The 21,421-nt window shown below is 37.4% G+C and overlaps 5 protein-coding genes and 1 non-coding gene across 13 annotated transcripts; 5 read left to right on the top strand and 1 right to left on the bottom strand.

Moving 5' to 3' along the window:
• Positions 1-410: 410 nt before the first annotated feature.
• LOC9328617 (mitogen-activated protein kinase 1) lies at positions 411-2,408 on the bottom strand. Of its 7 annotated transcripts, none has more exons than XM_021014562.1 (4): positions 2,212-2,408; positions 2,050-2,127; positions 1,496-1,933; positions 411-1,393 (listed from the first exon to the last, which is right to left on the bottom strand). In XM_021014562.1, the coding sequence occupies exons 3-4, from the start codon at positions 1,916-1,918 to the stop codon at positions 704-706; spliced, it is 1,113 nt and encodes a 370-aa protein (XP_020870221.1). In that variant the 5' UTR covers positions 1,919-1,933; positions 2,050-2,127; positions 2,212-2,408; the 3' UTR covers positions 411-703. The 7 variants fall into 7 exon arrangements, with proteins under 7 accessions (XP_020870221.1, XP_020870222.1, XP_020870225.1 ...); XM_021014563.1 differs by having other exon boundaries at positions 1,496-1,930; XM_021014566.1 differs by having other exon boundaries at positions 2,238-2,408.
• A 6,541-nt stretch (positions 2,409-8,949) lies between these two features.
• LOC110225007 lies at positions 8,950-9,731 on the top strand. The gene is made up of 2 exons (XM_021013456.1): positions 8,950-9,603; positions 9,699-9,731. Exons 1-2 carry the CDS (start codon positions 8,950-8,952, stop codon positions 9,729-9,731), a joined length of 687 nt encoding a protein of 228 aa, XP_020869115.1.
• Positions 9,732-10,028: 297 nt separating this feature from the next.
• LOC9328616 (LIM domain-containing protein WLIM1) lies at positions 10,029-11,529 on the top strand. The gene is made up of 5 exons (XM_021014339.1): positions 10,029-10,284; positions 10,458-10,554; positions 10,655-10,698; positions 10,787-10,876; positions 11,050-11,529. Exons 1-5 carry the CDS (start codon positions 10,150-10,152, stop codon positions 11,254-11,256), a joined length of 573 nt encoding a protein of 190 aa, XP_020869998.1. The 5' UTR covers positions 10,029-10,149; the 3' UTR covers positions 11,257-11,529.
• Positions 11,530-13,827: 2,298 nt separating this feature from the next.
• On the top strand, positions 13,828-15,731 carry LOC9328615 (mitochondrial import receptor subunit TOM40-1). The gene is made up of 8 exons (XM_021014198.1): positions 13,828-13,839; positions 14,126-14,204; positions 14,291-14,348; positions 14,452-14,547; positions 14,638-14,688; positions 14,789-14,854; positions 15,177-15,266; positions 15,364-15,731. The coding sequence occupies exons 4-8, from the start codon at positions 14,500-14,502 to the stop codon at positions 15,544-15,546; spliced, it is 438 nt and encodes a 145-aa protein (XP_020869857.1). The 5' UTR covers positions 13,828-13,839; positions 14,126-14,204; positions 14,291-14,348; positions 14,452-14,499; the 3' UTR covers positions 15,547-15,731.
• Positions 15,732-16,433: 702 nt separating this feature from the next.
• On the top strand, positions 16,434-16,515 carry TRNAS-AGA. The gene has a single exon. It is a non-coding gene; the product is annotated as a tRNA-Ser (tRNA).
• A 1,112-nt stretch (positions 16,516-17,627) lies between these two features.
• On the top strand, positions 17,628-21,246 carry LOC9328614 (exocyst complex component EXO84C). Of its 2 annotated transcripts, XM_021013103.1 has the most exons (8): positions 17,628-17,842; positions 18,076-18,170; positions 18,353-18,553; positions 18,630-19,647; positions 19,731-20,237; positions 20,324-20,512; positions 20,674-20,810; positions 20,886-21,246. In XM_021013103.1, exons 1-8 carry the CDS (start codon positions 17,747-17,749, stop codon positions 21,151-21,153), a joined length of 2,511 nt encoding a protein of 836 aa, XP_020868762.1. In that variant the 5' UTR covers positions 17,628-17,746; the 3' UTR covers positions 21,154-21,246. The 2 variants fall into 2 exon arrangements, with proteins under 2 accessions (XP_020868762.1, XP_020868763.1); XM_021013104.1 differs by lacking the exons at positions 17,628-17,842; positions 18,076-18,170 and having other exon boundaries at positions 18,463-18,558.
• Positions 21,247-21,421: the final 175 nt, after the last annotated feature.

Genomic DNA, 21,421 nt, shown 5'->3' with positions numbered 1-21,421 from the left:
CTGATGGGTTGACAAAATCTGGATTTAAATCCTCCAAGTTATTTTTATACAATGAAAAGAAAAACAGTTATGAGAAGGAAAGTTGGTATAGAAGAAAAAGCTTTTAGCCTGTAAGGCTTTAACCAATAGAAGCAACATATCATGTGTTGACAAAATATGAAGCATATCATGTGATAAATGAATGAGGAGGGTACTAACTAATACTAGTCACCAAAGTATCTTATAGAACTTCATTAAGAAATTGAAAGAAAAACAATACTTGTTTTGTTACGATTTGAAAAGTTAGGTTCGGTGCAAAGGCCTACCTCTTATATGAATCTGGCGGCCTGTGATCATGGTGTGATGATAAATTTTCATATAAAAATGCTTAATTGTTGATATTGTTAGATTTAAACTATATGAGACTACAATTATATGAAAACTTGATTTATCAAAACCCTTGGATTGCATGAGAGGGTTCAAAGTTCTGCAAGAACGCAACAAACAAACAGAGAAACACAGCTCTCTCTCTCTATGTACATATGTTACAGACACACTTAAAGCTTGTACTTAAAAAAAACACAGCTTCCATGGCATCACTACTCGCTTAAACTCCAAGTTATTCTTCATCTTATTTTTTCAAGACTCTATAGACAATATGATGACAATCAGACCTAAGTAGAAGAAGATTTCTGTAAATTACCCGTACAAACAAGACTTGAGCTCAAAGCTCGGTGTTTAAGGTTGAAGCTTGTGGATGATAATGAAGCATCTCATTCCACATCATCTCTCTTATCATCTCCTCTCTCAAATCCTCATCTACATCAAGATCGATAGGAACTTGAGCCGGAGGGTTTGCATTCGGGTCATAAAGAGGTGCCATGTATGGATGCTGGAGCGCTTCAGTGACACTAATTCTCTTAGATGGGTCAAAAACAAGCATTTTCTGAAGAAGGTCGATGGCCAACACATGAGCGCCCGGGTAAAGCCTGGATAAAGACATCCCGGGTGAGTACGGAAGTGATCTAATGAATCTTTTAGCTTTCGGGTTATCTATGAACTCAAGATCTTCTTCTTTTTGGCTTCCGAGAATGTTGACAATGAGTTTAAGCTGGTTAAGACATTCCGTTCCTTGGAATATTGGTTTCCTACCAAGAAGCTCGGCAAAAATGCAACCAACAGACCAAACATCAATGGATGTTCCATAGTTGTCACAACAGAGGAGAAGCTCGGGAGCTCGGTACCAACGAGTCACAACATATTCAGTCATGAACTGACCCTTGGTGTTGCTCGCACGCGCAAGCCCAAAATCGCATATTTTCAAATCACAGTTTGTGTTGACAAGAAGGTTACCGGGTTTCAAATCTCGGTGCAGGATGTTGGCTGAATGAATATACTTGAGCCCTCGAAGCAACTAAACATAAGAACAAAGTAAAGCAAAATTTAAGGAGAAAGCAAAATCTAGACAAAGCTAGAACCAACAACAGATGAGTCATGAGTTGGATCAATCACATACCTGGAACAAGAAGTATTGGCAGTGATCGTTACTTAGAACTTGAGAAGACTTGATAATCTGGTGTAGATCAGTGTCCATTAGCTCATAAACAAGATAAACATCCTTGAAGCTCCTCTTATGAATTGGCATCATGACATCTTTCAAAGCAATGACATTCTCATGTCGAAGATGGCGTAGAAGCTTGAGCTCCCGAAGAGTCCTCAACGCATCGATCCTATTCTCATAAACATTGTGAATCTTCTTGATAGCGACTTTCTCGTTGGTATCAGTGTTAACAGAGGAGCAGACTACACCGTAAGCTCCACGACCAATCGGCTTGATTGGCATGTATTTAGTGTCGATCTCGAACAGAGTTTGCCACATTGAGAAGTAATGCTTCCCTTCGATTCTAATCCCATTAGGAGGATCAACCAGAGTCGCCATTTTTTATTTTTCCTTCTTCATCACAATACACAATCAAGAAATTAATCAAATTGACACACACACACACAATTATCAAATTATTCCACAACTATTTATCAACACTTCTTAATTATTCACTTTTCAAGTAATACCTCAAGAACACAACATCTGAGGTACAATTTACGGGATTGCCCAAAATCAAGAATTTTTTGGTGTGTAAACAGATTGGTCTGTTAGTGAAAAAGGAAAAGATCAAACTTTATCGATTTTGTGATGGAACATAAACGAGTGGAATTAGTGTGAAAAGAGTTTACCGGAGATAGCGGGAAGGAATTCTAACCGGTGATAAGAAATCAGTGACCAACGATGATCGCCGGAGGTTAGATTTGGCCGGAGAGAGAAAGCTGTGAGGTTGGTTTTTCAGAAGGTGGAAAGTGAGAGAGATTTATTTGGTCAACGCTCGGACAGTTGACCTTCTACTTGTTCGTTACTTAGGTAGTCTTTCTTATAATTTGGGCTTAATTGAGCCCAATTATATTGGCAAACAGATTCATGTCTCTATCATCTAAATCAGTTTCGGTAAATAATATCTGTATTTTTTGGTAAATTGATCACCAAACTAGCATCATTCGTTTCTGTCATTTGTGAATATGTGTCCTACTTAATTTATAAAAATAGAAAATGAAGAAAAGTATTTTGAAGTAAAATATATATAAACAGTGACAAATGGACGTTTACAAATATATAAAGTTATTTTTATTTCAACTAAAAATATCGCATCACCATCTTATTTTAAGTTTTTTTTTACTACCACCATGTTATTTTATATTCCATACTTTTCCACAATGATACAGTTTTTGCTTTAACTTTACGTTTCCATAATTCCATCACCATCTTTTCATTTTCCTAAAATTAGCATCTAGAGGAAAATGGGAGAAAAATATAAAATAATTTTTAAAAAAAGTTTTCATTAAGTCAGATATAATATAAGAGAGGGAGGCCCATGCAGACAGAAAGGGAAAGCCCAAAAATCTTAGAAACTGTATAAATATGATAATGAATTGGTTGGAGTCTATTATAGTAACAAATAAAATAACGTTAGGTATTTGTTTGATTAAATAAAAGATGTTAGGTGTCATTATGATCACTCATTCTCTTCAACCAATTATGTCAATACTACAGCTCATCAAAAGCCTTTATGGTAAAGCATGTTTCAGATATTTTCATTATTCATATACACTACAAAACATATATATGTATTTTATAAAAAGAGTGTGTATTTATTTAGAGATTTCCAACTAATTCACCATAACCGATACAGCTTTTAATCATAATCTAAAACCAGACAAAGATTCTTTCCCAGTTGGTTTCCCCTGTTCTATTTTCTTACAGATAGTTATTTGACTATTGAGCATTTTCTTCACTGTTGAGAAAAAATGGTGTAAATGTTAAGCATTGTCAAGCAACTATAAGTACCTGTTTTAGATATAAAATCACTGAGTTGTTTGGAACATATAAGCAAAATATCTAAGAGACAGATATTGACGGGTGTTGTTTACTTCTAGTTCGGGACAGAAATAATTAAGAGACACAAAAAAATGCCGTTGAAACCTTTTTTCTTTTGTAGTACAATTTTTAAATTTTGTTGCTATCGTACAAATTACTTTTTTATTCATCGTCTATCTTGTTTTGTGTATTAGACAATGACAAAAGACAATGCAAGAGTTGTCAGAAAAACCCAATATTCGAATTTGAATCCAAAATTTTAATTATAGCTAATATACTTGCATATACATATTATTTACGGTCAGTAGAATACAAAAATACAAGAATCCCTCTTTTGGGCTCAGTACCCTCTTTTTCGTCTAGAGTATCCTAAGCTAAACGAAAGTAGAGTTTTGAACCGGAAAACACTTTCCCTTTGCTCATTTCATCCTTGTTATTCCAGATTTTAACCTAATCGTTTTCTCTCTCTTCTGGCGGCTGACATTGGTTTCGAATTTGCGTTCTGCTTCTCTTCGATCCTCTTTCGATTCCGTCTGGTTCGTTGGAGTTCTCAGCTGCGGTTAAGGATTTCAGTAGTTCTCCCTTGGATTCTATCGTGGTCTTCTCAATTCCGTTCGCTCACTTGGTTTACACGGAGTTTCTCTCAGTTTCTCAATCTCGATGTCGTCTGCAATGGACAAAGCCATGATGGCCATGTCTCTAGATGAGGAAGATCTTCCGTTTGATATGCCGGATTTACCACAGTACAGCTCTTGTGAAAAGAATATTCTCAGTTTGATCGGACGTCTCCTCAATCCTCAAGCTCAAAGTATGTCAAGTCTTATCCTCAACATGCCTCGGAAGTGGCAGAAGATAGGAAGAGTGAGGGGTGTTGCGCTCTCTTTAGAAAAGTTTCAATTCATCTTCAATTCTGAGCACGATTTGGTGGAAGTGTTGGAGAAAGGGTTTCAGACCTATAATGAATGGGGAATTTTGATGGAAAGGTGGACAGAAACTCCTCCTCCGGATTCGCTCCAGTTCACGCCCTTGTGGGTTCAAATCAGAAATATTCCTTTGAACTACTACACCGAACAAGCCATCACTTGTTTAGGAGATCTTGTTGGTCAGGTTACAGAAGTGGTCTTCGATCCTGCCAAACCACAAAATAAGGAATTTGTAAGGGTAAAGATCAATTTTGATGTCTCTCGACCTCTTAGAAGGACGAAGATCATCAATTTGCCTAATGGTCTCTCAACTTCGGTCTCTTACTTCTATGAGCGAGTTCAGAAACGTTGCTATAGATGTCAGAGACTCACGCATGAGCAAGATGTCTGTCCTCTTCAGATAAAACAGGCTCAAGACCAAATCATTGACAGAAAGCTAGGAAGGAAGGTCGAAAAAGCAAAAGCTCCATTGGTACTAAAACAAGGAGATGCTCTCTTTGGGGTTCTGAAGGAAGAACAGGTTGGTATCCACCCTCTCCTAGGACGGCCTCGCATTGCACCAGATGTTCTTCAAGGAATGAGGCAATACCTTCTAGTTGCAAGTGGAGAAAAGCGCCTAATTAGAGAAGAAAGAGTCAAGAAATCAGTTGCAGAGGCGGAAAGAGATCCGATAACTCAAAAAACTGTTTTGAGATTGGAGCCTGCACCTGTTGTTTCCAATGATTTTGGCAAAGGTAAAGGTATAGTCTTCGGTTATGAATCGTCAGCTACATCAACAAAGGACTCAGTTCTCGCTGAAGGCTCTTCTCAGGCCATTCCTTCTGACGTTCACCAGGCCTTGTCTGGTGGGATCGATGCTTCACAGCAGTCTTCTGTTTTAGGTAACAAAGCTCTTGTGGATTACTCTTATTCCTCGTCTTACTCTCAGCCTAGTTCTACGGCATATGAAGTTGGCTTCTCTGAAGCTGGCCCATCCGGGACTAAGCAAAGAAAGCCTAGGAATAGAAAGAGACCATATATCAGTAAGAGGAAACCAAAACCAGCTTTAAAGTCTCTTGCTGCTGGGGTTGTTTCTGTTGAAGTGCCTATAAGTGCAGGGCTCCAAGTTGGCACTATAGAAAAAAGAAAAGGATTGATGGCTGATACAGAGGAACACAAAGTCGCGAGACGCAAGCAATCTTTGGCGGTCCCAAATGAGGGACTGTCCAATTTTTTATGAGCATAATCAGTTGGAACTGTCAAGGTTTGGGGCGGCCTCAAGAATTGACAGTTCAACGTCTCATGGAAATGCGTAAAAAACATTTTCCTGAGATCCTGTTCTTAATGGAGACTATGAACATAAGGAATGTGCTTGTAGATATTCAAGTGTGGCTTGGTTATGAACGTGTATATACAGTGGAACCGGTTGGAAGGTGTGGAGGTTTAGCTTTGTTTTGGAAGAAGAATGTGGAAATGAAGATTCTGTCTGCGGATAAGAACATTTTGGATCTTGATGTAAATATTGGTAATTCAAGTTTTTTCCTGTCTTGTGTCTATGGTAACCCAAATAATAGCTTGAGGAATCAGGTTTGGGAGAGGATTTCAAGATTAGCTATTATTAGGGCTGGTTGCTGGGCCATGGTGGGAGATTTTAATGAAATACTCCACAATGGTGAGAAATTAGGAGGTCCAAGAAGAAGTGAAGCTTCTTTCACTGATTTTTCAAATATGTTGAGTGTAGGGGGTATGATTGAGTTGAAGAGTACTGGTAATGGGTTTACTTGGGGTGGTAAACGGAATGAGATGTGGATTCAATGCAAGTTGGACAGATGTTTTGGTAACAAGGACTGGTTCAAATGTTTCCCAGCCTCTAACCAAGCTTTCCTGGACAAGAAAGGCTCCGACCACAGACCAGTTCTGGTCCAGCTGGTTTCTTCACAAGATTCTTATCGGGGTTCCTTCAGATTTGATAAAAGGATGTTACATAAACCTTTAGTCAAAGAAGCGGTCTCACATGCTTGGAATGCTTCATCATCTGTTTTTGGCCAAAGTGTATCTGAAAGACTAAGAAGATGTAGGAAGGCTCTTAGCAATTGGAAGAGAGCTAATGGAACCAATGCTAAAGTAAAAATTGATCTGATTCAAAGAGATATTGAAAAGGTTCACGCTTCAATTTCTCCTTCCTTTGAAAGAATGAGAGTTCTGAATAGAGAATTGGTTAATGCTCATAAGGAAGAGGAGAGTTTTTGGCAGCAAAAAACTAGACAGTTGTGGGCTCACTCAGGGGACAAGAACACCAAGTACTTCCATGCCTCTGTGAAGGCTGAGAGATCAAAAAATGGGCTGGACTGTCTTGTTGATGATGAAGGGATCACTCATAAATCTGAAGCTTCAAAAGGGGATGTTGCAGCTAATTATTTTCAGAATCTTTTCTCTTCTTCTTATCCTGACAATAGTGATGATATATTCTTTGATTTCATCCCTAGAGTCAACGCGGATATGAATTCGACTCTATTAATGAAGGTTAGTAAAGAAGAAGTGAGAGCTGCGGTCTTCTCTATTAAATCATCTAGTGCTCCGGGCTATGATGGTATGACTGGCCTTTTCTTCCAACAATATTGGGAGATTGTTGGAAATCATTTTACTGAAGAGGTTCTCAGATTTTTCTCTGATGGGTTTTTTCAAAAGGAGTGGAACTTCACTCAGCTCTGCCTCATTCCCAAGAAGCCAGGCGCATCTACCATGAAGGATCTCAGACCCATTAGCCTATGTTCTGTCATGTACAAGGTCATTTCTAAAATCCTTGTCTCGAGACTGAAACCTTTGCTGTCCACGATTGTCTCTCCAAATCAGTCTGCATTTGTTGAAGAAAGGCTTATTTCTGATAATATTATGATTGCACATGAAGTTGTTCATGGCCTCAGGACTCACAATGCAACTTCCAAGGAGTTTATGGCCATAAAAACTGACATGTCCAAGGCTTTTGATAGAGTGGAATGGAGCTACTTGGAGAAATTGCTAATTGCTTTAGGGTTTCATGTCATTTGGGTCAAGTGGATTATGACTTGTGTCCAGACAGTGTCCTACACGGTTCTGATAAATGGACAGCCACATGGTTTGGTGGTTCCCCAACGTGGTTTAAGACAAGGTGACCCTTTATCGCCCTTCCTCTTCATTCTCTGCACTGAAGGCCTCACTCACTTGCTCAATAAGGCCGAGGAAAATGGTTTGATTAATGGGTTGCAGTTCTCCTTGAATGGTCCCTCAATTCACCATCTCCTCTTCGCTGATGACTCTCTCTTCATCTGCAAAGCTCTGGAAGATCAAGTATCAGCCTTTAAAGATATTCTGGATACTTATGGTAGAGCTACAGGTCAGGTTATTAATTTAGATAAATCTTCCATAACTTTTGGGTCCAAGATTTCTGAGGTGGATAAAGAGAGGATCAAGATCAAGATTGGTATCTCTAATGAAGGTGGAGCCGGCACTTACCTAGGTCTCCCTGAATGTTTCAGTGGTTCAAAGGCTGATATGTTGGAATATATTCATGACTCGCTGAAGAACAGACTCTCGGGCTGGTTTGCAAGAACATTATCACAAGGAGGGAAAGAGATTCTCCTCAAGTCTGTTGCATTGGCAATGCCTGTTTACGCCATGTCATGCTTTAGACTGCCTAAATCCACATGCGAATCTTTATCTGGAGCCATGTCTGCTTTCTGGTGGAGTACTCTTGAACACCACAAGAAGATACATTGGGTTTCTTGGAGTAAGCTTTGCCTGCCAAAGAACAAAGGAGGTCTTGGTTTCAAGGACATAGAGCTGTTCAACCAAGCTCTCTTAGCCAAGCAAGCTTGGAGACTTCTCCATTATCCGTATTGCCTTTTCTCTCGTTTCATCAAGAGTAGGTATTATGATGAGGATCCTTTCCTCGATGCTAAGCTGGGATCCAGACCTTCTTTTGCTTGGAGAAGTATTCTCCATGGGAGAGAGCTATTGGAAAAAGGTCTAAGACAAGGTATTGGTAATGGAGCTTCTGTTCTGGTTTGGTGTACTCGCTGGATACAAGATGACATCCTTAGAGCTCCTTTCATGAAAAACATATTGGTGAATTTGGATCTCAAAGTCGCGGACCTTATTGATCCAATTACAAAGACTTGGGATAGGGACAAGTTACAAGAACATTTCTTCCAAAGAGACCAGGAAATCATCAAAAGGATCAAACCAGCCCTATCTTCTCCTGATTTTATGGTTTGGTTACACAATAGGAGTGGCGAATACTCTGTTCGTTCTGGTTACTGGTTAGCTGCACAGAATCATAATGTGGATCTTCAGATTGAGGTTACAGCTTTACCTTCAATCAACCCCATTAAAGAAAAAATCTGGGAAGTTTTGGCTCCTTCTAAGATTAAAATGTTTCTCTGGAAGGCTGTCAGTGGGGCTATACCGGTTGCTGAGAGACTTGCTACAAGAGGGGTAAAGATTGATCCCCGTTGTCTTACTTGTGGGTTTGAAGGAGAATCAATCAACCATGTGCTGTTTCTCTGCACTTTGGCCAGACAAACATGGGCTCTTTCCAACATTCCTTCTCCTGTTGATGGATTTGCTGAACACTCTCTCTACCATAACGTCTTCCATGTCATATCGATGTCCAGGAATGCAGGGCTGACTATTGAATCAAGAAGAACTGTTCCTTGGATCATTTGGACCTTGTGGAAAAATAGGAATAACCTTATTTTTGATGGCAAGGTCTTTCATCAATTTGATCTGCTTGCTAAGATCAAAGACGACTCCGATCATTGGTTTTTGGCTCAACAGGTTCAAAAGGAAAATGAGCAAAACACATGCAAAGCAAGCGCGGGGTTACACAAGGTATGGAAGCCTCCGGACAATCCTTGGCTCAAGTGTAACATTGCTTCTTCTTGGGACAAACATAACAAGGTTGGAGGAGCTGCTTGGGTGCTTAGGAACTCTTTAGGTGTGGTCTTACTTCATAGCAGATGTTCTTTCAGTGAGATGGAAACAAAGCAGGATGCGGAACTTAGATGCTGGCTTTGGGCTCTAGAGAGTATGCATAGTCTCAAAATCAGAAATCTTCTTTTGTCTGCTGAGGAGAAGTATCTAATGGATGCGGTGTTAAGGCCTGCAGCTTGGCCTTCCTATTATGCTCAGTCCGAGTCCTTGTTATTTGCTCTAAGTCACATCCCGCATTGGCAAATTATGTTTGAGGAGAGATGTGCTAACAAAGGTGCTTTCCACATTGCTCAAAGTGTGACACGTGAGGATCGACGACAATCATACGTAGCTACCAGCTACCCTTTTTGGTTACATGATTTATTTAGTGAAGAGATGTATACTACTTGATTGTAGTACCTTTTGTATTCTCTTCCATGTAGGTGATTGTCATGGATCCCCGTCTTTTTGGGTAAAGTTGTATTCTGAAACTTCTAAGTTATTAATATATTGAATTATTCAGTCGAAAAAAAAAAAAAAAAAATACTTGCATATACATTGTTAAGTTATAGTAACTTTTTTTTTTTTTTTTTTTTATAATGCAAACAGTTCTTCCATCCATAACTTATCTTCAATTTATGTTTGTCACATTTTATTAGAAAATTTAAAATTTCCTACTTTTCTCAAAAAGAATTTACATTAAAAATTAAAAAGAAGAGAAGCATGTTCATTTTTCAATATGTCTGGTCCCCATATTAAAAAACAAGCAACAATAATTGACAATCTCTTTCTTTCATCTTCATCCTATTCCTCTTTATCTCTCTCTCAAAACGATTGAGCTTCTTTTTTCCTGAGTCTTTACTTTAGTCTGATCTCTTACAAGAACAACAAGAAATGGCGTTCGTAGGAACAACCCAGAAATGCATGGCCTGTGACAAAACCGTTTATCTTGTTGACAAGTTAACCGCCGATAACCGAGTCTACCACAAAGCTTGTTTCCGATGTCACCATTGCAAAGGAACTCTCAAGGTTTGTTCTTTGATTCTGGTTTCTTACTTCTTTGTGATTATTTCTGATAAATCCAGAAGTAGATCTATATAGATGAAGAAGACCAATCAATTAAGTAGAAATCTTTGAATTTTTGGAGAAGAAAACTGATTGCTCTAAAGATTTGATTGTTCTGCTTCTTCTTGATGAGACAGCTTAGCAATTACAACTCCTTTGAAGGAGTTCTCTATTGCAGACCACATTTCGATCAAAACTTCAAGAGAACTGGAAGTCTTGAGAAAAGCTTCGAAGGTAAAAAAACCAAAAAACAGATCAAAATGTGAAAGCTTTGTGAGTGGTGATTTCAAATCTGAAAATATGAATCTAAAGTTTGATTCATATATATGTATAGGGACACCAAAGATTGGAAAACCTGATAGGCCTTTGGAGGGAGAGGTAATTTCAGACAGCAAAACAAAACCTTTTATCTGTTTTTGAGGTTCTTGAATTTTAACATTAATTTGATCTGAGAGATCTTTAACAGAGACCTGCTGGAACCAAAGTGTCGAATATGTTTGGTGGAACCCGAGAGAAATGCGTTGGCTGCGATAAAACCGTGTATCCAATTGAGAAGGTATCCTATCTAAAACCTTCCCATATCAGAATCAAATTGTGTCAAAGAAGATTCTTAGGTTGTGTCTATGATAAATCTGAGCAGAAACGTTTAATTTATTGTCACACTTTAGACTTTGAAATTGCTACATTGTTCCATACCTTGTGACTGCTTATAATGTGGACTTTGTGAAGGTGTCGGTGAATGGAACATTGTACCACAAGAGCTGCTTCAAGTGTACACATGGAGGCTGCACGATAAGCCCGTCGAATTACATAGCTCACGAGGGTAAGCTTTATTGCAAGCATCATCATATTCAGCTGATCAAGGAGAAAGGAAACTTGAGCCAGCTCGAAGGAGGAGGAGAGAATGCCGCTAAGGACAAAGTCGTCGCTGCTTAAAGAAACAATTCAATCTCTCTGGATGATTTTGACAATGGAAGAATCAAAAGAGTCACTACTACTTCTCGATCGATAACATATATTGGTTTTGTTTCTTCTTACGTTTGTGTTTGTCTTTTTGGTCTTTAATATGTTGTTGTTTTTTTTTTTGGGATCTTTGTTCACTCTTTTATTCGGTTTCTTGAGATGAAACTAGAGAAACAGAGAAATAATGGATGTTTGCTTATGTATTACGTGCAAATAACAAATGATATAATTTAATTATTTCGTGAAGAGTAGTAGTAAGCTTCAGCTAAATGATCGATTCAATTGCTACCATCGTTGATTCAGGTTATTGGTAATTCGAGAGAGGTGTCGTGATCAATAGAGGATATGATTCAGGTCATTGGTAATTCGTTACTCTTGGCTCAGAGGATGATGAATTCGCGTGAAGATAGAGGATGGAGATGAGTTTGATTTCTTTCGTCGAATCACCAGAGTCAGGTTGCTCCTTTCTTAATTTCCTTTTTTTTTTTTGATAATTATTTTTATAAAATGGTTTTGATTTCGTTTTTAATTAACCTGATTGATTTTTGGTCTAAGAAAATGTTTTTCACCCTTAATTTTCACATTTTAAAGATATTTTTGAAATAATGATTTTAAGTAAATTATTTTAAATTTTAACTTATTTTTTTATAAAAAATATTTTTATATCTAAAATACAAAGTGTTAAATTTTAATACATCAAAAACTAACCGGACTGAACATTCCGTCCTCTTGGTCCGTAAGTTTTGTGATGTATAAATTCAACATGTTTTCTACATATTATAAATTTAACACTTTTAAGAGTTTTTATAAATTATGTTTTTAAGCAAATTGTTTTGATATTAAACTAAGGTTTTTTATTATACAAAATGTTTTTATTTCTAAATGTGAAATTTTTAATACATCGAAAACTAACCAGACTTAGCATCCTGTCCTTTTGGTCCGTAAGTTTTGTGGTGTTTAAGAGCATCCTCAATGGGGTTTCTAAACATTGGTTTCTTAAATAAAATTAAAGTGTAAGTATAGATAAATAATATTTTTTAATTATGGGTACCTTAAATTTGGAGAAACTTAGTCCAATTGTTGCTTAGTTAAAAAACAATTGTGCTAAGTTTCTCCAAATTTAAGGTACCCATCTAATATTTAAATAATATATATATTTTATTATTTATTAAGGATCATGTTTAGAAACCCCCATTGAGGTTGCTCTAAGTTTAATACATCGAAAACTAACTAGACTTAGCATCCTGTCATTTTGGTCTGTAAGTTTTGAGGTGTCATAAGTTAACATGTTTTCTATGTATTATAATTTAACTCTTAGTTAAGTTTAAAGGTTTTTTACAAATTATGTTTAAGTAATTTGATTTTTAACTAAAAATTTTTATCATACAAAATATTTTTATATATGAAAGTATTAACTTTTAGTACATTGAAAACAAACCGGACTTAGTATCCCGTCTTTTTGGTTCGTAAGCTTTGGTATCATAAATTCAATATTATTTAGCCATAACGAATTCAAATAATATTTTCACAAAGTCAGAGGATGATTCCAAGCCCTCATCAGTTTAAGTTAAGTCCAATATAACCCAATGGTGAAGTTTGGTGATGGCTACTTCATGACTCTTATACGTTGTGCATGTAAATCTGTAATAATTTGCATACGTTGTGGTTATGTTGTTGTAATAAACGGAAAATATTGTAACATGAAACCCAAAATATTGGAGCCGAAAACCCAAATGGCTCTGGATATAAAAAAAAGTTGAGAAAGACCTATGATAATCATAATCGTCTTGTTTCTTAATTGCTGCTTTCCGCAAATTTTTCACGGATTTGGGAAGAAAGGCAGGCCAGAAGTTGAGAGATATGGATGAAGTTGACGTTCTTGGAAAGCTGAAGGATCTGTTTGAACTCGGACGGAAGACGGTGGATAAGCCGAAGAAGGAAGAGAGCCCGACGAAGACTAAGACTCCGACCGACTAAAAGGCTCCAGCGGATCCTGTTCTGACTCAGGCAAAAAAGGAGGAGAACCCGGCTCAGACTAAGACTCCGTCGCCGAATCAGACAAATATTGTCATAAAGTCAGATAAATTTAACACTTAGTTTAGTTTTAAAGGGTTTTCACAAATAATGTTTTAAAGAAATTGTTTTGATTTTAAACTAAATGTTTTACTTTAACTCAAGTTTCACAAAATGTTTTTGTTTTAAAAAAATGTAAGTGTTAAATTCTAGCGTTGTGTTTTTCATATTTTTGAGATGCAACAAAATAAACAGAGTAATAATGGATGTTTGCATTAAAAAATATGTATTACGATAAAATAATAGTTGGTATTTATGTAATTTTCGTGAAGAGCATTCTTCACAAGTGCATTGATTTAATTTTGAATTTTTTTTCATATGTTCCTCTTAAAGCATTCGTTAGCTATATATATAGCTATTTATAAGACTTTGTTTAAAGATTTTAAGAGCTTGTGTTACTTGTTAGCATTTTGGTTATCCATTCAAATAACTGAACCAATCTAAACCAAAAAAGAACCAAACCGATCAATCGCGAAGCTACCAGTTAAGTATATCATAAGCTTCCACTGCAACTTATTGAATTTCCGGATATCTCAATCTATGGGTTTCTCGATCAGTGTGGAGATACATGAGTCTGGATTCACTGCATTGTACTGTCGTGTTAGAGATTTAGCTGTCTTCTGTTTGTATTGACCAAGTTCGAGCACTTTAAGCTACTGTTTCGTTTCTTCTACTTGTCTTCCATGAATCGTTTCAAGCTGCTCTTATATACAGTGGAAACTGTCTAGTATGATTTAAATTGATTCAAAGCAGTTTTATTTTTGTGCAGAGACTTTAAACCCTGGTTATATCAGTGGTTTCTATCTAAACTACTGTCCATCCTTTTATGAGGACAAGTTTTTTATCGGGTAATTATGTTTCTTTTTTTACGCAAACAATTTTTCCTTTTCTCTTGATGTTTCTCGTTAACCCCGTTTATTCTTGTGTCAAACAGTTCAACCATAGTGCCAGGAGCATATTCTGGGCTTGGTGCCCACTACTTTAACACAAAGGTATTTGAAAATCAAAAGAATGATTAATGTTAATTGGATTGTTTAATAGAATTTTTTTGTTTGTTTCTCTCTGGGAATCAAAAGATTAGTGTTTTTGTTGCAGCTGACGCTTATTGGACGTGTTACTACTGATAATACACTAACTACGAAAATGAAAGCCGTTATAACTGATAAGTTGACCGTGAAGGCACAGACACAGGTAAGTGTTGCAACTAGAGATTATGTGATTCTTCTATGGCGTATATTCATTCTCTTGACAAAATGTGGGTTTTCTTACCTTCTTTTCCAGCTGATAGATGAGTCACGTTTGTTTGACACACTAGTCAGCTTTGAATACATGGTGAGTAAATTTATCTCTATTTGAAGATTTGCTATCTTTCTGATGAACGTTTGATGAATAGTTTCCTTCATTTTTTTCTTTTTGGCTCACATTTCTGTAGGCTCTAAACTACAAAGCTCAATTTCAACTCGGGAGCAAAGGTCTAACTGCAGCAACATATATTCAGGTAAATTTGTTACTCACAGTTCTCTTCTAAGCTTTTTGAACTCTTTCTAATTTGATTTCTGACATTAGCCACTATTATGAATTGTTTTTGTACTATACTGAAAAATTAAGTGCTTGGTTTATAAAAAGATTATGACAAGACACAATAATACGTCAATTACAATTAGCTCATAGTAATTTTTCGTTACAGCGTGTGACACCCTGTCTATCTTTGGGTGGTGAGGTCTTTTGGGCCAGTAGGTATTGCGCCTTTCTCATATAATTTATCTTTAAGCTCGATGAGATAATAACCGTGTCACATGTATGTTTTTGCTCATAATCAGGTTTCACTCGCCACTGATTTTGTGTACAATTGTTTTTCAAGAGATGTTAAAGCTAGTGTTGGACGTGACTGCGAGATTTCTAGATTTTGGGTAATATTGCTATTGCTATTTTTTAGATTTTAATGGAATTGAAAACAAAGTCTTTATAAATCTGTTTTAATTCTAACAATATGAGCTTTTGTTTCAGTCTCGTGTTCAGGGAAAGATTGATTCTAACGGTGTTGCATATGCATGTCTTGAAAAACAATTAAAAATGGGACTCGAGTGTGTTCTATCTGCAAGTTTGGATCATAAGAACAAGGATTACAGGCTTGGTTTGGGCTTAGCATATGGCTCACCACCACTCTCTTCTGATGATCTTCAGCGTTGATCCCTTACTTCGTCTTCAAGTCGGTTCAGATGAGATTCTTCCATGGGAATGGATGCAGGGAAAGTAAATTAGCTTTTTAGGTCCACATTTGTTTCCTTGATTAACTAGTATATAAGTAGTAATCATTGATGAAATCAATTGATAAATGATATCTTAAAATTAAAAAATATATATTAAAAAGCAAATGTATAACCAAGCTTTTAAATCCGGCCCTAACAACAAACCGGAATATATAAACCACGGGACATGCTTTTACTTCCATGGTTGGGAGTAGGGACATGATATCAAACCGGTTCGGTTTCAAATCTGGACCGAAGATGGTCAATATAGATTGCGTAGATTGCATGTCTATTCCATTCCAAATTCATTCAAGCACATATGAGAAGAATGCATCCTGAATTAGTTATGTCTTTTCAATAGTATTTTCAGTGTTCTAAAAATTTTGGATGATGTCTGCTTGCTTAGCCTCTAGAATTCATGTTAAAATCTACACAACTCTCTGAGTGATCCTACTTCGGATAATACAAAAATAAAATGGTGGAATCATTCATCCATTCCACATATATTCTCAAGATATGATTGTAGATTTCACCTCTTCTTTGCTCAACGATGCTTCAACAATAAGCTGCAAATAAATAGTAAACAAAAAAAAAAGAAAAACTGAATCATCCAAGAATCATAAACAAACATTATAAATTAAATCTTTCTCTTTCTTTCTTTTATCTCTTGTACTCTATTCCCAGCTCGAGCAAGGAATTTGTATTGGTTCTCAAACATTGTAAACAACATCTTAGAGTTTGGGCGTTGCAATATTTCTGCATAGGTCTCAAAAATTAGAAAGTTGGATATTTAAAATAATATATAGGTAGTCAATTTACAATCAAAATGTGGACGTGCCGGAGTGGTTATCGGGCATGACTAGAAATCATGTGGGCTTTGCCCGCGCAGGTTCGAATCCTGCCGTTCACGCATTTGTGTTTTTTTTTTTTAATTATTATTTTAGTGTTTGTGACCTCTACTATTGGCCCATCTAAATTTGAGTAACAGTGTGTACAATGCACACCCACATAAGACATAATAATATAATAACTGTATCTTGATATTTGAGTTTCGCTTTTTTTATAACAATTTTCCCACGGTAAAAATGCATATTTTCTTACACATATCAAGAAGCTACACATATCCATGTTCTCATGTTATGTATAGTGAGGAAGTGTTGCACAGTCCTCTTGTTGTTTGTCCTTTCACGCCTTCTAATATGGTTAGGACTTCGAGATCCAATTTTTCAAGTTTCAGGAAGAGAGAAGACGACCCTTTTCTTGAAGCTTATAGAAAATGTTTGGAGCGTAGCCGGCTTCGTATCTCTTCTTTGGGAAGAAACGTTCGAGATGATCAAGATTGTTACTCGAAGAGCAAGAAAAAGTCTTTTCTTTTATGGCTATGGAGTAAGTACTCTTGCAAACTTGGTACTGGTGGCTGGAGTACCGTATCCCGATTCCTTAAACCGAAATCTAATAAGAGAATCAATTCCACCGAGTAAAAGCATATGTTAGTTATGGAAGTTTCATCAAAATCATGATTGTTAAAGGCAATAATATATAAGTCAAATTTTGATGTAGGATTTAATCTATCTATGTTCAACAAATGACATACTACACGCTTGTTGTATAAAGATATATGTTTGATACAATTATGTTGTTGAATTCAAATATCATCCTCATATTTAAAGAATCAAGTATTCCTCATGATATAATGTTAGACCGTAACTAATTACGTAGAAAGAAAAACAATGTTAAATAGACCCTTTGCATTTAATGGAATTGGTCAAGCCTGCTGAAGTCGACGAGAAATCTCCTTTTTCTAAATTGTGGTTAAACAAAATTTTGATTAATAGATTTAGGAAATAGTTTAGACTTCATAGATTTTTCTATGGTACGAAAAAGGAAAAAATAAAAGCCCAAAAAGAGAATCATTATGACAAAAACCATAAGAACCATCGTGCCGTCTTTAGCTTGATATATTACACTACCTGCCGTTTTGTGTACAAAAAAGGCAATGTACAAAAAATCCCGACGAATGTGTCTGTCTTCTTGAGAGTAGAGAGAGTCCAAAGCATCACTATCGTGCTTCTTTCGGCAACCGTGTCTGAGACAGTGAGACTCCGCGGAAGACTGAGGGGGAAATAGATAGAGCGAGAGACATGGAGAGCAGCGAGGAAGACGACGAGTACCCATTTATCGAAAGCATCACTCCTCAGTCAAAGATCGATTCCGTTCACCAGTCTCTCACCGAAAAGGTCTCTCCTTTTTTTTTTTTTTTTTGAATTGTTTCCTTCTCTGAACCGATTCATTGTACGTGGAGATAGTTTATCTCAAATGGGTTCTTTCGAATTGATCTGGATTAAGACTCAGTAGCCCTCGAATTTATCGTATTGGATTGAAACTAGTTGAACCTAAGATTGTTCATGATTACTGCTTCTGTTGGTCCATGGGTTTATGCTCGTTGATTTGGTAATGTTAAACAATGCAGGGAATTAGAAAGCTTTGCTGTGAGCTTATGGATTTAAAGGACGCTGTGGAAAATATGTGCGGTGATATGCGTACCAAGTACCTTGCTTTCTTAAGGTAATATAAATGCTACTAAGTTTTTTATGTTATTTAGTTTGCGAGTTTTGAATCTGCAATTCCTGATTCAATGATATGAGCCTGCAAAAAATCTTGAGTGTTTGGTGTAAGGTTAAGTCATGTTTCTTTGTATTCGTTGTGCTAGTTTCTGAGATTCATATCTTTATGTTTGGTTTGTTTAGAATATCTGAAGAAGCGGTGGAGATGGAGCACGAGTTGGTTGAGCTACGGAAACATATTTCTTCTCAGGGGATTCTTGTGCAGGATCTGATGGCTGGAGTTTGCCGTGAGATGGATGATTGGAATCGATCACCTGGTGATGTACATGACGCTGAAGTCGAAGAGGACCCCTTGCCTAATGAAGAGGATCTTGAGTGTTTGGTGTAAGGTTAAGTCATGTTTCTTTGTATTCGTTGTGCTAGTTTCTGAGATTCATATCTTTATGTTTGGTTTGTTTAGAATATCTGAAGAAGCGGTGGAGATGGAGCACGAGTTGGTTGAGCTACGGAAACATATTTCTTCTCAGGGGATTCTTGTGCAGGATCTGATGGCTGGAGTTTGCCGTGAGATGGATGATTGGAATCGATCACCTGGTGATGTACATGACGCTGAAGTCGAAGAGGACCCCTTGCCTAATGAAGTAACTGATCCAAAGTCTGAGTTTCTGGAGAAAATTGACCTTCTTTTGGCTGAACATAAAGTGGATGAAGCACTGGAGGTGATGGATGCTGAGGAAAGAAGTTGTCCAGATCTTAAAGGATCAGTCGAGATGTCTTCTTACAAGTCTGCGTTTATGGAAAGAAAGGCGGTTCTTGAGGATCAGCTCCTTAGGATAGCTAAACAACCTTCGATTTGTGTAGCTGAATTGAAGCATGCATTGGTTGGGTTGATCAGAATTGGAAAAGGACCTTCAGCTCACCAATTGCTTCTAAAGTTTTACGCCACAAGCCTCCGCAGGAGAATTGAGGCCTTTCTTCCTTCATGTTCCACTTGCCCAAACACTTTCCCCGCCACTCTTTCGAAGCTTGTTTTCTCTAACATCTCAGTGGCTGCAAAAGAATCAGCAGCGATGTTTGGTGATGATGATAATCCCGCATATTCCAACAAAGTTGTTCAATGGGCAGAGAGGGAAGTTGAATATTTGGTGCGGTTGGTTAAAGAAAACGCTTCTCCTTCTGAAACATCTTCTGCATTGCGTGCAGCCAGTATATGTCTTCAAGATTGTGTTAACTATTGCAAAGTGTTGGAACCACAAGGCTTATTTTTGTCTAAGCTATTTTTGGTGCTGTTCCGGCCTTATGTTGAAGAAGTGTTGGAGTTGAATTTTAGACGGGCTCGAAGGGTTATCTTTGACTTGACTGAAACTGATGAGGGCTTGGAATCATCCTCTGACTTTGTGATAATATTATCTGAATTCGCTATCGCTTCAGATACTATGATGACTGATTGTAGCATTCGATTCATGCTAATTGTGCAAGTAAGTTGATTTTGAACACTGATTTTACCATTTTCTATGATTCCATATGCATAAATTTATAGAAGCTTTATTTGTTCTTTCAGGACATACTTGAGCAGTTAACACACCTAGTTGTGTTACACTTTGGTGAGAGTGTGTTAACGAGGATACTGCAACTATATGATAAATACATCGACTTTCTGATCAAAGCCTTGCCTGGCCATTCAGATGAGGATGGTCTCCCTGAGCTCCAAGATCATACCGTACTCGCTAGAGCTGAGACAGATTCTGAGCAGCTTGCTCTTCTTGGAGCGGCGTTTACAATACTTGACGAACTTTTACCAAGATCACTTGTTAAAGTCTGGAAACTCCAGATTGAAAATGGCGGAGGAGAAGGTGAGAGTAGTGCTGCTCTAAACAGTAGCGCTGCACCGGAACTGAAAGAATGGAAACGCCACATGGTTCAAGCATTTGACAAACTCAGAAACTACTTCTGTCTACAGTTTGTCTTGAGCTTCATCTACTCTAGGGAAGGACTAACGCGACTAGACGCACTCATTTATTTAACCGAAACACCAGATGACTTGCATCTGCCGTCTTTACCATTTCAGGTCTCGTCCTCTTCTTTGATCTAGTTTTATAGTTCCCAGTTTATAAGTTTTAGCACACAGAATAATCGGTGTCTCTTCTTATGCAGGCATTGTTTTCTAAGCTACAACAGTTGGCCATAATTGCAGGGGATGTTCTGCTTGGTAAAGAGAAGCTTCAAAAGATTCTACTAGCGAGATTAACTGAGACTGTTATAATCTGGCTATCAAACGAGCAGGAGTTTTGGAGTGCATTCGAGGACGAGTCAAATCCACTTCAGCCATCTGGGTTGCAACAGGTAGTAAGACACACTCTTTCACCTCTCTTATGTACCTCAGCTTTTCTCCGATTGAACCTTTTGGAATGGGAAATAATGAAAATAATTGAAACTTGATGTTGAAGTTCATTTCATGAGAAGATTTGGGTTGAAAGTTGGAAGTTTTTTGTCACGTATTGCAGTTGATCCTCGACATGAACTTCACAGTGGAGATAGCCCGGTTCGCAGGTTATCCATTTAAAGTAGTTCAGAACCATGCATCAGTAGTGATCAACCGAGCCATCAATATATTCTCCGAAAGAGGCATCAACCCACAAAGGTAATCTCTGAATTCTCTTCCAACTCTGTCTCAACATAACGAATTAACTAAAAAGTCTATATTCTCGTTGACCAGCTCACTCCCGAAGACAGAGTGGTTCACAGAAGCCGCGAAGTCAGCTATCAACAGGCTACTCATGGGGTCTGAGGATGCTTCAGAACCGGAAGAGTATGAGTGTGAAGAAGAAGAAGAAGACGATGATCACATCGTGCTCCCTGAGATGGATGAAGACTCAGATTCGGAAGATACATCTTCACTTTCGACAGTGGAGTCGTTCGAGTCATTTGCTTCTGCAAGCATGGCTGACCTTGAGAGTCCCTCTTTCACCGATTCAGAGTCTTGACCACTTTGTTTGTAGTTGGTATATTGTAGTCAGTCAGTCAGTCTCTCAAAACTCTCAAGTTAACAACATACAGTATAAATATATATATATATATATATATATATATAAAAACTTAACCGAAATCATCTGCAAATTAAATTTCCGGTTAAGATTGGTTAAGTAAATAACTAGAGGCCCAATTTTAGCCCATTAGAATGAGGCGGTTCATGAGGGTTTGTCAAGCATAAAATAATTAAGACAAGCCGCGATGAATAAAAAAAAAAGAAAA

The sequence above is a fragment of the Arabidopsis lyrata genome (assembly GCF_000004255.2).
Source record: "Arabidopsis lyrata subsp. lyrata unplaced genomic scaffold ARALYscaffold_1, whole genome shotgun sequence".
NCBI classification, from domain to species: domain Eukaryota; kingdom Viridiplantae; phylum Streptophyta; class Magnoliopsida; order Brassicales; family Brassicaceae; genus Arabidopsis; species Arabidopsis lyrata.
The sequence above is the reverse complement of the archived record's forward strand: the minus strand, read 5'-3'. Positions and strand labels throughout refer to the sequence as shown.

Bases quoted from the DNA above. Each gene is read 5' to 3' on its own strand.
- LOC9328615 (XM_021014198.1), top strand. From the start codon at position 14,500: ATGAAAGCCGTTATAACTGATAAGTTGACCGTGAAGGCACAGACACAG. The intron at 14,689-14,788 runs GTGAGTAAATTT...ACATTTCTGTAG, and splicing joins TAGTCAGCTTTGAATACATG to GCTCTAAACTACAAAGCTCA. The intron at 14,855-15,176 runs GTAAATTTGTTA...GCTCATAATCAG, and splicing joins CTGCAGCAACATATATTCAG to GTTTCACTCGCCACTGATTT.
- LOC110225007 (XM_021013456.1), top strand. From the start codon at position 8,950: ATGTCCAGGAATGCAGGGCTGACTATTGAATCAAGAAGAACTGTTCCT. The intron at 9,604-9,698 runs GTAGCTACCAGC...TCTTCCATGTAG, and splicing joins AGGATCGACGACAATCATAC to GTGATTGTCATGGATCCCCG.
- LOC9328614 (XM_021013103.1), top strand. From the start codon at position 17,747: ATGGAGAGCAGCGAGGAAGACGACGAGTACCCATTTATCGAAAGCATC. The intron at 18,171-18,352 runs GTAATATAAATG...TGGTTTGTTTAG, and splicing joins AAGTACCTTGCTTTCTTAAG to AATATCTGAAGAAGCGGTGG. The intron at 19,648-19,730 runs GTAAGTTGATTT...TTGTTCTTTCAG, and splicing joins GATTCATGCTAATTGTGCAA to GACATACTTGAGCAGTTAAC.
- LOC9328617 (XM_021014562.1), bottom strand. From the start codon at position 1,918: ATGGCGACTCTGGTTGATCCTCCTAATGGGATTAGAATCGAAGGGAAG. The intron at 1,394-1,495 runs GTATGTGATTGA...TCTTATGTTTAG, and splicing joins GCCAATACTTCTTGTTCCAG to TTGCTTCGAGGGCTCAAGTA.
- LOC9328616 (XM_021014339.1), top strand. From the start codon at position 10,150: ATGGCGTTCGTAGGAACAACCCAGAAATGCATGGCCTGTGACAAAACC. The intron at 10,285-10,457 runs GTTTGTTCTTTG...TTGATGAGACAG, and splicing joins ATTGCAAAGGAACTCTCAAG to CTTAGCAATTACAACTCCTT. The intron at 10,555-10,654 runs GTAAAAAAACCA...ATATATGTATAG, and splicing joins TCTTGAGAAAAGCTTCGAAG to GGACACCAAAGATTGGAAAA.